The sequence below is a fragment of the Bactrocera dorsalis genome, chromosome 5 (assembly GCF_023373825.1).
Source record: "Bactrocera dorsalis isolate Fly_Bdor chromosome 5, ASM2337382v1, whole genome shotgun sequence".
Taxonomy (NCBI): domain Eukaryota; kingdom Metazoa; phylum Arthropoda; class Insecta; order Diptera; family Tephritidae; genus Bactrocera; species Bactrocera dorsalis.
Genome location: NC_064307.1, coordinates 35,506,412 through 35,519,351, shown reverse-complemented (window position 1 = coordinate 35,519,351; position 12,940 = coordinate 35,506,412). Strand labels below are relative to the sequence as shown.

The 12,940-nt window shown below is 37.6% G+C and overlaps 1 protein-coding gene across 1 annotated transcript in view; it reads right to left on the bottom strand.

Annotated features, from left to right (window-relative positions):
* LOC109579599 (neuropeptides capa receptor-like) overlaps window positions 1–5,825 on the bottom strand; it is a 63,536-nt gene extending 57,711 nt beyond the window's left edge. Inside the window, 1 exon segment of the mRNA XM_049459238.1 lies at window positions 5,052–5,825. Within this exon segment, the coding sequence (XP_049315195.1) occupies window positions 5,052–5,753 (702 nt within the window). The 5' untranslated portion in view covers window positions 5,754–5,825.
* Between the last annotated feature and the right edge of the window lie 7,115 nt (window positions 5,826–12,940).

Here is a 12,940-nt window from a genome sequence, read left to right as displayed (position 1 = left end):
CTTCGTTTTAGGCTCACCTTTTATATAAAAACATTTGCATGAATATATGCAGGTATGTAAAAACCCAGAGCTATCACCAAATTTCCGAAGTAATCAAAAGTTTCCTTTATTGGAACAAAAGAGAACAAAAATTGTGGTCATAGTTGAGTTATGAGTATTTTGAATCATGTTAGGAATAAATGCTAAAAATGTTCGCAAACATTTTAATTAATAATTAGTTAGCCGCTAATCGTCAACTATTTTCAATAGTGACCAGAAAGGCAATATAACCCTTCATAAATGGATACTGATGCAGTATTGCCGTACTGTAAAAATACGATGGTTAAGTAAATATACTTAAATATTTTAAATTAAGTGAAGTCTAATAACAATATGGAGAAGTATCTCAGCTAAATTCGGTAACTTAATGTGATTGGCGATGAAGTTTATTGGGTGTGAAGGATAGTACATTTATCTATATTAACGGTCCCAAAATGGATTGCAAATTAGGGGTGGAGGTATACTCCACCCTTGATACCTCTCTCTCTATCCGGCTACCACACCTAGCCAATATCTTCCAAGCTGAAGTACTAGATATATAAAAGGCCAATATCTTCCAAGCTGAAGTACTAGATATATAAAAGGCCTGTGGAGCACTATTGAATAAATACGGGGGAATGCAGAAAGCAACCACATACAATGACCATATTGGTAGCCTTGTCGTCTCGTAAAAAACTGCGTCGAATACTTTCAGAGCTGGAATGTTTTCATCCATCCGGACAACATGACCTAGCCAGCGTAGCCGCTGTCTTTTAATTCGCTGAACGGGAATTGTGAGGGACTTGTACAGTTTGGTCTTTGCTCGTCGTGAGAGGACTGTACTTTTCAATTGCCTACTCAGACGAAGTAGCACTTGTTGGCAAGAGTAATCCTGCATTGGATTTCCAGCTGACATTGTTGGTGGTGTTTACGCTGGTTCCAAGATAGACGAAATTATCTACAACTTCAAAGTTCTGACTGTCAACAGCGACGTGTGTGCCAAGTCGCGAATACGATGACTGTTTGTTTGAAGATAGGTGATATTCCGTCTTGTCCTCGTTTTACTGCCAGACCCGTTTGCGTTGCTTCCTTGTTCAGTCTGGAGAAAGCAGAACTAACGCGCGGGTGTTGAGACCGATGATATCAATATCATCGGCATACGCCAGCTGCTGTACACTCTTATAAAAGATTGTACCTGCTCGATTCAGTTCTACAGCTCTCTCATCCGAGACTGCTTTTTTCCTTTTCGTTGGGGGTGTTTTTTACGTGGAGGGTCCCAAACCCAGCGCACAACCCTATGCAGGGGATGTTTCGCCTTCTCACTTTAGCTCGCCTTCAAACGGAGGATACTTGGTCAAAGACCGGAAGTCGTGAGCTGCTTGAGTCACATGTAAAAGAATCGTTTCTAGCCACACCCAAGTGAATGGCAATCAGAGAACTTTCCTCACTTGCGTGAACTTCTACACATGACTCCATCCTCCAATCGCAATCTCGCATCACCCGATGAAAAGAGGAAGACCTCCCGAAAAAGAGGAAGACCTCCACCACGTTGAAAACACCAGTTGAATAAGACCTGGCTTCACTCGGAATCTCCAATTGGCGCCACATTGCGAAAGAAAGAAAGTTGTTAACTCGGCTGTAACCGCGTAAGCGGTGTCTAGGTCAATTAAGCATTCCATACAGTTCCAATACACCGTTTATTGTATATTAGTATATTTACGTGTAAGTATTCATATTCACATTCATATTTGAACACTTTTCTTCTAAATAAAGAATTAAAATAAAGCAAGACTTCGACTTACTTATAATTCACTCTGAAATTTAATGACCTCAATTAACAAACATAACAACATATACTTTATTTTATTGAAGTGAAAGATTTGTCTGCACAAAGACGAGGAAGGCGCGCCAGCTAAATTTGTGTTTATAAAAATTTCACACCTTCATACATAAATATCTACATACAAGTATAAATGCAGGTATTTATAGCTAAAAGCCTAAATGTACTTTTACTTGTGCTCGCGAAAAAGGTAAACAGAAGGCGCCGACCGTTTGGCCAATTTGCGAAAACCAATTTCAAATTAAACCTGAGCAGGGAATAAATTGGCTACAATTTCAGTATGTATCGTGATATTTTCTCTTTTTCACCCGTATTTTCCTTTTCGATGCTTTTACTTTTAATGTAGAACCCAGCGTGTGATTTTCTTTTGGGACTCGATGGTCGAGCAAATCTTTTGGCTCATAATATTGTTAATTCTTTCTTATTTTTTTATAATTTTACCCTCACAATTCTGTTTCGAGATTAACAATTCATTCCAAAAAGTAAAAGAGGTTCTTTGTAAGCACTAAAGCTAACAGATATATATTATACTATATATACAAAAGTTGTCTTAAATAGCAAAAATTAAAAAAGCTCGTAGGGATCGTATACCAGTCTATCACGAAATAGGCCGCTCCTTTATTGAATTTCTCCTTAAATATGCATTTGGTTAACGGATTGTAGCATCACGCCAGATGACACATATGTACATACATATATGTATGTATATAGTTCACATATCGTCAATTTACATTGACATTCACTAAGTTAGAGTGAAACTTCTAGTCTACGAATATAAGGCTCAAAGGAGGACACAATTATCTGCTTTTGGTTTGTGTCCTTACTAATTATAGCAGGACTGCATTCTAAAGAACTGAAATCTTGTACAGTTTTTATTGCCAATTGGTCAAAATGACGAGACGACATGAATTGCGGATGTCTTACTGCCTCTTCTTCTGTCCGTGCCTGTGTCAACATGAGTAAAAATTGAGATATCTTAAAATAACTTGATACAAGTTTTCCTTGACATTCTGTGAAGATTTGTGTTGCATATGGCTGAAATCGGATCATTTTTGTAGCTGAAATTCTGTTTATAACTTTCCTAGACCTATCTAATAACTCCTTATTTCTTGTCTTATAATACTTGGACAATATCTGATTTGATATCTGGCAGATCTTATTGATTTTCATCTGTCCTGAGCTATAAAGCCCTCTTTTGATCAACCCTAGTGGGCATGGTATTGACTTCACCTTGGATTTGCCTACACCATCACATAGCTTGGCCAGCTGATCCACATTTCCGTTGCCGGAAAAATTCTTATGGTTGGGAGGCAAAATTATGGATTAGTGGAATTGACCTGTCTGTTAGCTTAAAGCCTTCATACACTTGTTAACTATTAACTTATGACATCAACAATTTCAGCAATACCGTCTGACTATCTTCTTATATGGTTGCTTTCTGTATCCTTCCGTATATATCTGTATCCTATATTCTTTCCTATACATAGTACTATCGCTTGAAAGATGTTGGCTGAATTTGGTAGCCGGATGCAGATAGAGACTGCAGCTAATAGTGTCCTCTGGTATACGAAACAATAAAAAAGCTATTCAATTAAAGAATTCATTCCTGGTCTTATTACACTTATTTTGTATTTCTGAATTACTTTCATAAAGTCCCTTTCTGGGCCAGCATATGATGTGAAAGATACAAGCCGGAGAAAGTGCCAAAAATATTCATCTGTAAATTAATATGCTAAAAATGTTGCAGACACTTTTATGAGTGCCAATAAAATTTTATGAATTATAAGTGCAACAAAAACTATGCGAGAGAACTTTTCACTATGCAAATCACTCTACTCTTTTTTTAGTAGCAGGCCAGTACTCGTATGATCATAGTTAATGATGTCTGCGCAGCTATTTTTAAATAAACAAAAGTTTTACCAAAAATGCAAAATATGCATATTACTAATACTAATACTATACTAATATTTTTCCGTTACCTACTAGTATCAATTTGCATAACGCCCACGCTGTGTTCGGTGGAAACACAAACGGATGCAAGGTGTCGCTTACTCCAGCCAATCCTTTTCCATTTTATAAATAAATTTTACAAAAATATTCGTAAATTTAATTTTGCATGATTACGGGTATCTACATTTGCACTCATACATCTTCGAGTGGGCGTGCTGGGCACGTGGGTCAAAATCAACAAAATGTCGACGTCAAAGGAGTTAAAGTACAATGGCGAAATCAGCAGATAAATATTTGTCCACCAGCGCAGGATAGCGTTGCTTCGTTAGTTTAGGCGGCGTCGTAGGCGTCTACGGGTAGAGCGCTAACACCGAACTCATTTGCATGCCGAATATAATAATTTTTTAAAGCTTCAGAGCTGTGGAAGCAGCTCTCTCGTGGTAATGCAGAGGCGTACAAAACTGCCATTTGGTTATTGAACAGCCACATGTACACGTACATAAGTATATGAGACGAGTATGGGCGATAAGCTTCTTAAGCTTCTTGTATTAAATTTAATACTGCGTATTTCTAGTAAATGAATTAATTTTACTGAAAGTACAAAAAAAAAGTTCAAACAATGAAATTGCGTATGTGCTTCCCTCTCCTCGTGTGTTAACTGCATAGCTGGACTGCCATCCATTAATGCGCTGACGCAAGATACGTTTGGCCCAAGATCGATCGTAAAAGATCCAGTGAGCTCTGATGATCTCAGTAAGGCTAGCTTCTCCTTAGGTAAAGGGGTTCTAAAATAACATGCTAAGGGTGCTAAGGGTGGGAAACATACCGGACGGCAGCTGAAGCAGCTGATGACGAGGTGGAATCATCTCAACAGTTTCTTCTTGATTTTCCACCGTTTGCCAGATCATGGTTTAAATATGGTATTTGGGAGTTCATTCTTTCAAACATCTCGCCGAACTGTGAGATTTGTGACTTCACAAAATATTCTTTTAAGTATTATAGTTCATGTGCGATCTCTGGATCAGCAATTTAACCTAACCTGACTTAACCGAAGGAAAACTGACGCACTCACATACCGAAATCAATTCAGTTGTCTTCGCTCTTTTTACTTACAACCTTTCAGATGTCTCTATTTTTAGTAAGTTACAAATAGGTATAAACGTTAGTTGACTCTAGAGATTTCATGCCGGAAACAATACATACTATAAACAATAATTTCTATGAAAACTGTGTGCTTACTCACCAGCAATGCCTTATAGAGCGGCAGCGTCTGCGGTCCGAGCAGGAATTTCACAAAATCAGTCTGGGTGCAGTTGAATTTCGAATTGTTTGGATGGCACGGGTCTAATTCTTCGTCATCGTAGTTGCTGTAAATATTCTGTGCATTTGTCACCCAACTATCAGCATCAGTGCTCGTATTCCGCGCATTCCCTCTAGCCGTAGCTGTAGCGAAATCGAGCACGTCACCTTATCTCCGCATCCCTTCACCGCTGGCGGTTAGTGTCGTTGAATTTGTGGCGTTAAGCCACCAGTTATTCAGCGATAATGACACATTGTGGTAGACCTCATTATTATTATTGATAGCACTGTCACGCATCGTCGCTGCCGACACCGCTGCTGACGGTGGGATGGGTGTTGTGCTGACGGCGGGTGTTGTAGCTTCGGCATTTGCATCGATTACTGTGCTTACTAATTGTTTGCCAAAGTCGTATGCAATTGTGCTTAGGTTGGCGATTAACTCGTTGAAAGCACTCTCACTGCCGTTATTCGTGAAGCCCTCGAAAAAGCCAACGTCTGTACTGTTAGCGTAATGTTCATCAAGGAACGCATTGCTGTTGTTGAAGCTTTCAGCGAGTAAATTATTGGTGAAAGCATAGCTGCTAGCATTTGTGTGGATGGTGGGGAGTTCGGTGGTTATGTTCAAGGCGGGTGCTAGTAAATTCATTTCGGCCGTTATTTAGGTCATCATTTGTTTGGCAATTTGCACTATGGTTGGCATTTTCACTGTAAAAATTTTAGCGCTATTATTCTTTAGTCTATGAAAAACACTTTGTATTAATAAATAGTTTTTTATATATTAAATTAGCTTGATATTTATATATTTCAATTTGCCCTTGGCTTACGCGCTAGCATCATTGCTTAAAAAAATATATTTGGTTTATTGGTATTTATTTTCGTATGCAAATTATTTTATCTAATTTATGAGTAATATTTCTTTCCGTGCAGAGCTTGAACTTGGGAAGAACGAATGCGAAAATTTTTGAGCGAAATGAAAGCGCCATAAAGTAATATAACACATAAAAACCGATACCATTCACAGTCGGTCTCGATAATCTGAATTTAGATTCTTGATCATCATTAACACTTTGGAATCCCAACATTCATCTATTAAGGTATTGACTCGACTACTCTCTACTGGTAGGGAATTCTTGAAATACATTTCCGACAAGTTCCGGTTATTTACTATATTAAAACAAGAACATAGATTTATCAATACTAGTATCAGTGTATAAGGACTATTTATACTCTATACAGGGCATTTTTCGTTTGCTACGACGGTCACGAACTAGACCCTGAGTTTTTGCTCACGTCATTTTCTCCACAATATGCTGTGATGTTTTGGCTCTCTTCGCCTTCTGTAGGACGCTCGAAAAAGCTACGCTTGTCAAGTTCCTTGTAGGTATTCAAAGAGCAGCTCACATCGTCATATCCAGTACACTAGGAGAACTTTTTTATATGGCAACAAATCTCATTATTTTAGACAATTTTTCTTTTATCTCCGAAGAAATTGTTCAGATCGAATCACTATAGCATATAGCTACCATACAACTGACCAAACCCAAATCCTTGTACTGAAACTCTGACTAGCTATTGTCTACTCACAACATTTGGCGTATATTTCTATGTCAGGCATCGCTACAGTCTTCAAATAAATTGTGACTGACCGAGAAACCAAATAAAGTTATTTTTATACCCCTTTATGCTATGGAAAATGTACCTGCAAAGGTTATTATATCAAAAATAGTACCTGCACAATGGCAATTGAACATAGCACACATGCACCTTCTCACCGAAATTCTCTCCTTTTTCAACTGCATTCCTGAAAACTTGGATTACTGTGTCTCACACACCGACGAGAAATATGTGACTGCGGAAAATCGAGAGAAGAGGTCCAGAGAGTTTTATGCATGGTTCGAAATTAGGAGGCTAAGTTGCAGAAGAAGGTTTCTGTAAGGAGCTTTCCGTCTAACTTAGCTTTAAACTACCGGACCACTGTAGTGTCTTTCAGACAGAAGTGGCTATTATTAAGGTTGTGATAGACGAGAGGTAAAACTCGGATATAACCGCGTAAGCCGTGTCTACGATAATAAAGAAGAAAAGAAGGCGTACTGCTACGAAGTCCCGCCTCCTTCAAGGAATCGTACATTTATATCGACAGCAGAGCGGCAATACAAGTGCATTCAAAGCTAATTAAGCAGTGGCTTTCCTCTTTAGAAATAATATCAAAATTTTTTATCCACAGACTCGTTTGTGTACCTAGTCTTGGGAGAATTGGCACCCTCGCCCCGCTTAGATCGGATTAAAACAGAGTTGGATTACCATAGGCATGCGTTTAGCAAGATCTGGTCGACAATTACTTCCTTTTTTGACTCAGAGTTGAACACAGGGAATATATCTAACCACTTGCCTCTAACAAAGTTCATCTTGGTGCATTCTTAGGAGCTCTGGACGCTGTCCAATAAGCATTTGGTTTAGGCTGTCGGACGCTAGTAAGTTGTACGAAGTAGGGTATGATGGATACATCCAGGTACTTTCCCTTTTCAGTGTCCAGCATTTGTAACGCCGAGCCTAAAACATCTTGGTTACTTTAACTTCGGCAAACTGGAAAACAGAGCTGAAACTTACAATAGCCATTTCAACAAATTTGTGCTTGGCTTAAAGCGCTATATCGATTTTTAAAGGTTTTTTGGGTCTATTATTTAGGAGCTTTAGATACCACAACGCGCCGGTGTTCTGAGCTGTTAAAGTGAGATCCCTGTTAGGATCGACATCTCACACTAACCTCACCTATTGTTTCATTCCAATATGAATAGAAAACTATATAGGTTTAACAAGGCGGAAAGTTAGAAATATTTATTTTGCGAATGGTTGCTATAAATATTAAGTTTATAAAATAAATAAAATTTTGGGCTAAAATAGATGTATATGGAAATTATTGAAGCATTTTGAAATATTTGAAATAATTTCAAGTGTTCATGAGTCACAATTCAGTAAATAGCAGCAAAACACGTTTACACAAAATTAAAAGAATTTTTTTTACCATGAAAACTTTAATTATTTAAGTATTCATTTTATGTAGCCTGACTTCACACACAATTATTATTATTAATCTTTCACGAATTTCAATTTGTTTTTTTTTTTTTTTTTCTTTTATCAATTTACACTTTCATTTTGACAACCATGCGCTCTAAAAACGCCAAAACTACTAAGTCGCACTTTCAATAGCTCATCAAACTTTAAAACACTTGAAATTTTCAAAGAATTGCCCGAAATGTGATCAAACATTTCAATTGCGCGACGTCACACATACACACGCTATGCATTTGAGCGTTTAGCTTTTGACCCGCTGACAATTCTCGCACGCTATGTGATCACTATGCCCGCAATGGATAATTGAGCTGTTCACACTTTCATTTCGAATATTTATGAAAATTAATTAAACACGACAAAGCTACGGCACTTTTCTAGAATTCATAAATCGTCGAATGTAGCGAACGGAACACATACGCGCATATTAGCTAATGCAAAAGCGTTTGCGTGAAGATCTAACGCCGAGATAGATACTTTTTGCTCAAGCAGACTTTGCCGAATAAAAAGCGCCACACGTTCTTCAGTGGCCGGAGGTGCTTAGCTGCCGCTTCGCATGCCACAAGGCTTTGTCTACAAATAAGTCGTACAAACACATGAGCTATACAAGTACATTCATACAGTCATTGATACATACGAGTACGAGCATGTATTTAAGAGCTCGTCCCTAAGTGGATGCAAGTGCTCTAGAAGTCACATAGCCACAGCTGCGAAAAGTAGAAACAATTAAGAGACTATCAAAAGTGCCGAGAGATAAAAACAAACTCCGCGATGATAAATTGTTATCACAGTTAAAATAAACGTTTTGCTTTTGTTTTTGCTTTTTGAGCGGTCATAAAAAAATTCCGCAGAATGGCGTACGCTCACAATGTAAATATTAAAATGTAATTAAACTGTCAGCACAGCGAGTTTTCCCATGTGATAAGAGCATGGAAGAAGCCGCGTAAACTATGTGCAATGTTGGGCCTATAAATAGGGATTTCAAAAAATGAGAATAGTCGCAAACTGTTTACCTTATGTAACTACAAATATAAATGTGCAGATATGTTTCTACAAATAAACGAGTACATGTTATGCTAATGTTAACTTATTCAATGAGAAAATTGTTCATACTAAATAAAGTAAAAAATAAATAAATTGTAAATACTAATGAACTCAATTTAGCGACTGTTTGAAACGTCTCGTAATATATGCTATGAGAAAATACAGCTGTGAAAAGTATTTTATTTTCGAAGCTGCTAAAGTGAACGTTTTTCATATAAAGACCATTTGGCGCACAAATATCCAAATAACCTCTTCAGGCAATGTAAGAATTAATTTCAGATTTGTTGTCGAAAATATCTTTCACTCAGCTAAATATATATATACAGTAGGGTGTTTTTTTGTTTTTTTTTTTATTGAACTATTAATTCTTTTCAGTCCCGTCACGAAATTTTCTTGAAAATACCTTAAAAAAAATTCTCTAAAAATTTTAGCTCTTAATATTAACATTAAAAACTGGACCAATACCTATAAGAATTTTTCATAGAAAATACACTGCAATCGTGAGTTTTTATCTTTAAATTCCTACAGATCAGAGATATTTTATGGCATCGCTTTGACTTTAGACGCATATTTCTCAGAATTGTTCACTCTACAAAAGTGCCCAGTGCAACAAAGTCGTAACTTATACCGGCAAGGTAGTAGGGGGATCTAAACCCGATTTTTCCAAGAATTTCGCATTTTTTTATATATATCTCGTAAATGACAGGAGCTATAGAAGAAATGAGCATGACAAATTTGTAGGAATTTTATTTGCTATAAAAAAGACTTAAGGTCAAAATCGCTATCATTAATACTTCTCGAGATATTCGGCTTTTAAGTAAGGCTTTATAGAATTTTTATAGATGGTATTCATTAAAAAATCTATAAAAATTGCTACAGCCTTACTAAAAAAGCTGAATATCTCGATAAGTTTTAATGATAGCGGTTTTGACCTCAAACCTTTTTTATAGCAAAAAAAATTTCTTTGTGGGGTATTTGTAGTAAGTTATTAAGAAATATTTAAAACGTCAATGTAATGGACTACTGAAGTAAAGAGGCAAACTTTATTTGACCGGTAATATATTAGCTAACTAACAAAGCACTAGAACTAACACCTAAAATTCCAATAGTTTATGTTTTTTTTTGGAAAATTCTATAATATTACACTTTAAACCCATATAATTTAGTGGTATGACCAAAAATGTAGCGTTATGATTTAAAAATTATATCGGTCAAGTGATTGCCGTCCATGGCTCAAATAAATTCCAACTGTCAACTCTCTCGCGTTTATCTGCATAGACCAGCGTTTTCACATAACCTCACTAGGAATATTCCAGCGCTGTTAATAGCACGATCTTTAAAGACCGCCATAGGACAAAAGTTAGCTGAAAATCAGATAGGTTGCCTTCTCGTTTTGGACCCATTCGTCGTAAATCAAGATCTTTCCGCAAAACCTTGTGAAGTGGATAGTCACAACTTCAGTTGCTCCACTGCAACAAAATTTGGTGCGCAATGTACGGCAGAGTAAACATGGTGCGAAACTGATTATTGGACTCATAGTCGAGGGGATTGAACCATTATTTTGTTAATAAAAAAAATATATATCCTAAACAAGCTCTAAAAAACTTATATGAAAAACTAATACGATTTATAATCAGGTGAGAAATTTTGATCCTTTACGAGGGAGAATGAAAAAAATACTTTGAGTTAGCGTGGAGTTAGTGGAGCGTTAGTGGACTGATCAAAAGGGTTCTGTACTTAGTAATACCTAAGATCTCACTTTCAGAAATACACACATTTTTAATAGTTATTATTCTCTATTTCTCTACCAAACCTGCATATCTTTGTGCATAGATGCTCCTGATAAGCATAAAGCAGTGTTTATTCCGATATCACCAACACACCCACGCGTGTTGTAGAACGTCAACACACCGTGTTATTAAATTACTTTGACGTAACTGAAATTCAGTTTATGCTACATATTGTCCCTTGCCACCGCCTTGCTGACGTGATGCCATCCCACGATCTGCCCGGCCGGATTATTGCGATCCGTATGTGCTTAGGCGCGTGTGTGTATCAGAAGCGCTCATTTGTTTGCACTTTTTTGTTGTTTCTCTTCTCAAACAGTTTGAGCTATTTTCGCCTTGCCTTTGTTGGCACTATCGTCTGCAACTCCTTATCTAATCGCGCTGTCGCCGTTGTTTGAAAGTGTCGCACTATTCGACTTATCTGCAGCTGCCGCAATGAGCAATAAATTCAACAGCAGCGTGACGTGTCAACATTTCTGGAAGCTGTTTACCGTCGACGCAATTTCACTTTACATAAATACCGGCTGACATATAATACATGCCTACTAACAACATTCCTTTGTTTGTTGTTCCCGAATGATGAATACCAAATTTTATCAGTTGCAGCTGTTCCACCTATGAACCCTTCCCGTTTTGCCATTTTTCAAATAGCATATTTGTAGCATGACCTCGTTCTGTGTGATAAACGTATTTGACATATTATTTTTAAAAAATTTTGACTGACAGTCATAGAAATACTTTGTTACGCTATGACGTGACTACTCATTGCCATTGGCCAGCGTTTTCTATTAACAAACTACCGTTTGCCATATTAGTGACTAAGTTCATAATTGCAAGCTCACCAGAAATCTTCAGAACCATCTGAAGAAAAGTTTTAATTATAGATTTATTTCACATAAAGCATATTTGCTCAATGCTCGAAAATTTGAGAAAAAAATCCGTCGACTAACAGAACGTTTCAAGACCGGAGCACACTCTTGCAGAACCCACAGTGGTCATTTAGTGACTGATGCCCAGATCATATTGAAATTATGGAGGGAACGCCTGCTGATTCGCAGTGAAAGTATAACACAGAGTTGGTGCATCCGATTCCCCAATAAATGACGTTGGAATAGACGTTCCATTGCTCGACTATGATTAGGTTCGAACAGCAGTTAACCCCCTAAGAACGACAAAGCTACAAGGGCCAAGGGCCGTCAGAGCTAATCAAATACGGTGGGGAAGAACTGATAAGGTACATGCAACAGAAATGCCCGATGACTGAAACCTGAGTGTGCCGTGGGATACTCTCCCTTAATATTGCATATATGGTTTTATCAAGCCTACTGTGTGAAAGACTGAAGCCCACCGTCAAGACCCGGAAAGTCTACTATCGATCAAACTTTGCTCATGCACCAATTTTTGGAAAAGATCCTTAGAGAAAGATCACCCTATACCTCATCTTCGTCGTTGAGCATCACCAAAAGCTCCATCAGGATTGGTAAGGACATTTCCGAACCGTTCGATGCCAAACGAGGTTTCAGACAAGGTGACTCCCAATCGAGCGATTTTTTTTCCAATTTTTACTGGAGAAAATTATTCCAGCTGCAGATCTTAATCGAGAAGGTACACTCTTCGACCAAATTCTTCAAGTCACTCATCATGCCCGTCTTGATCTATGGTGCAAGCGTAACGGCGAATATACGACGACATTGTTCAGCAAATTAAGAGACATCAACTACGCTACCAAGCTCATGTCATACCTGCTGGGAGAAGCAGAAGAAAAGGAAGACGACCACTCGTTCGGAGATTGTCGCACCACTTAGATTTTAAAACTATATAAAATCAGTTATCTAGTGCTCCCAGCGTAATATTGAATAGTCGAACAAGTTTTTTCTTATTTTGTCAATAGACGTCGTTGCAGTCATATACACCCAGTGCTACCACTCATCAT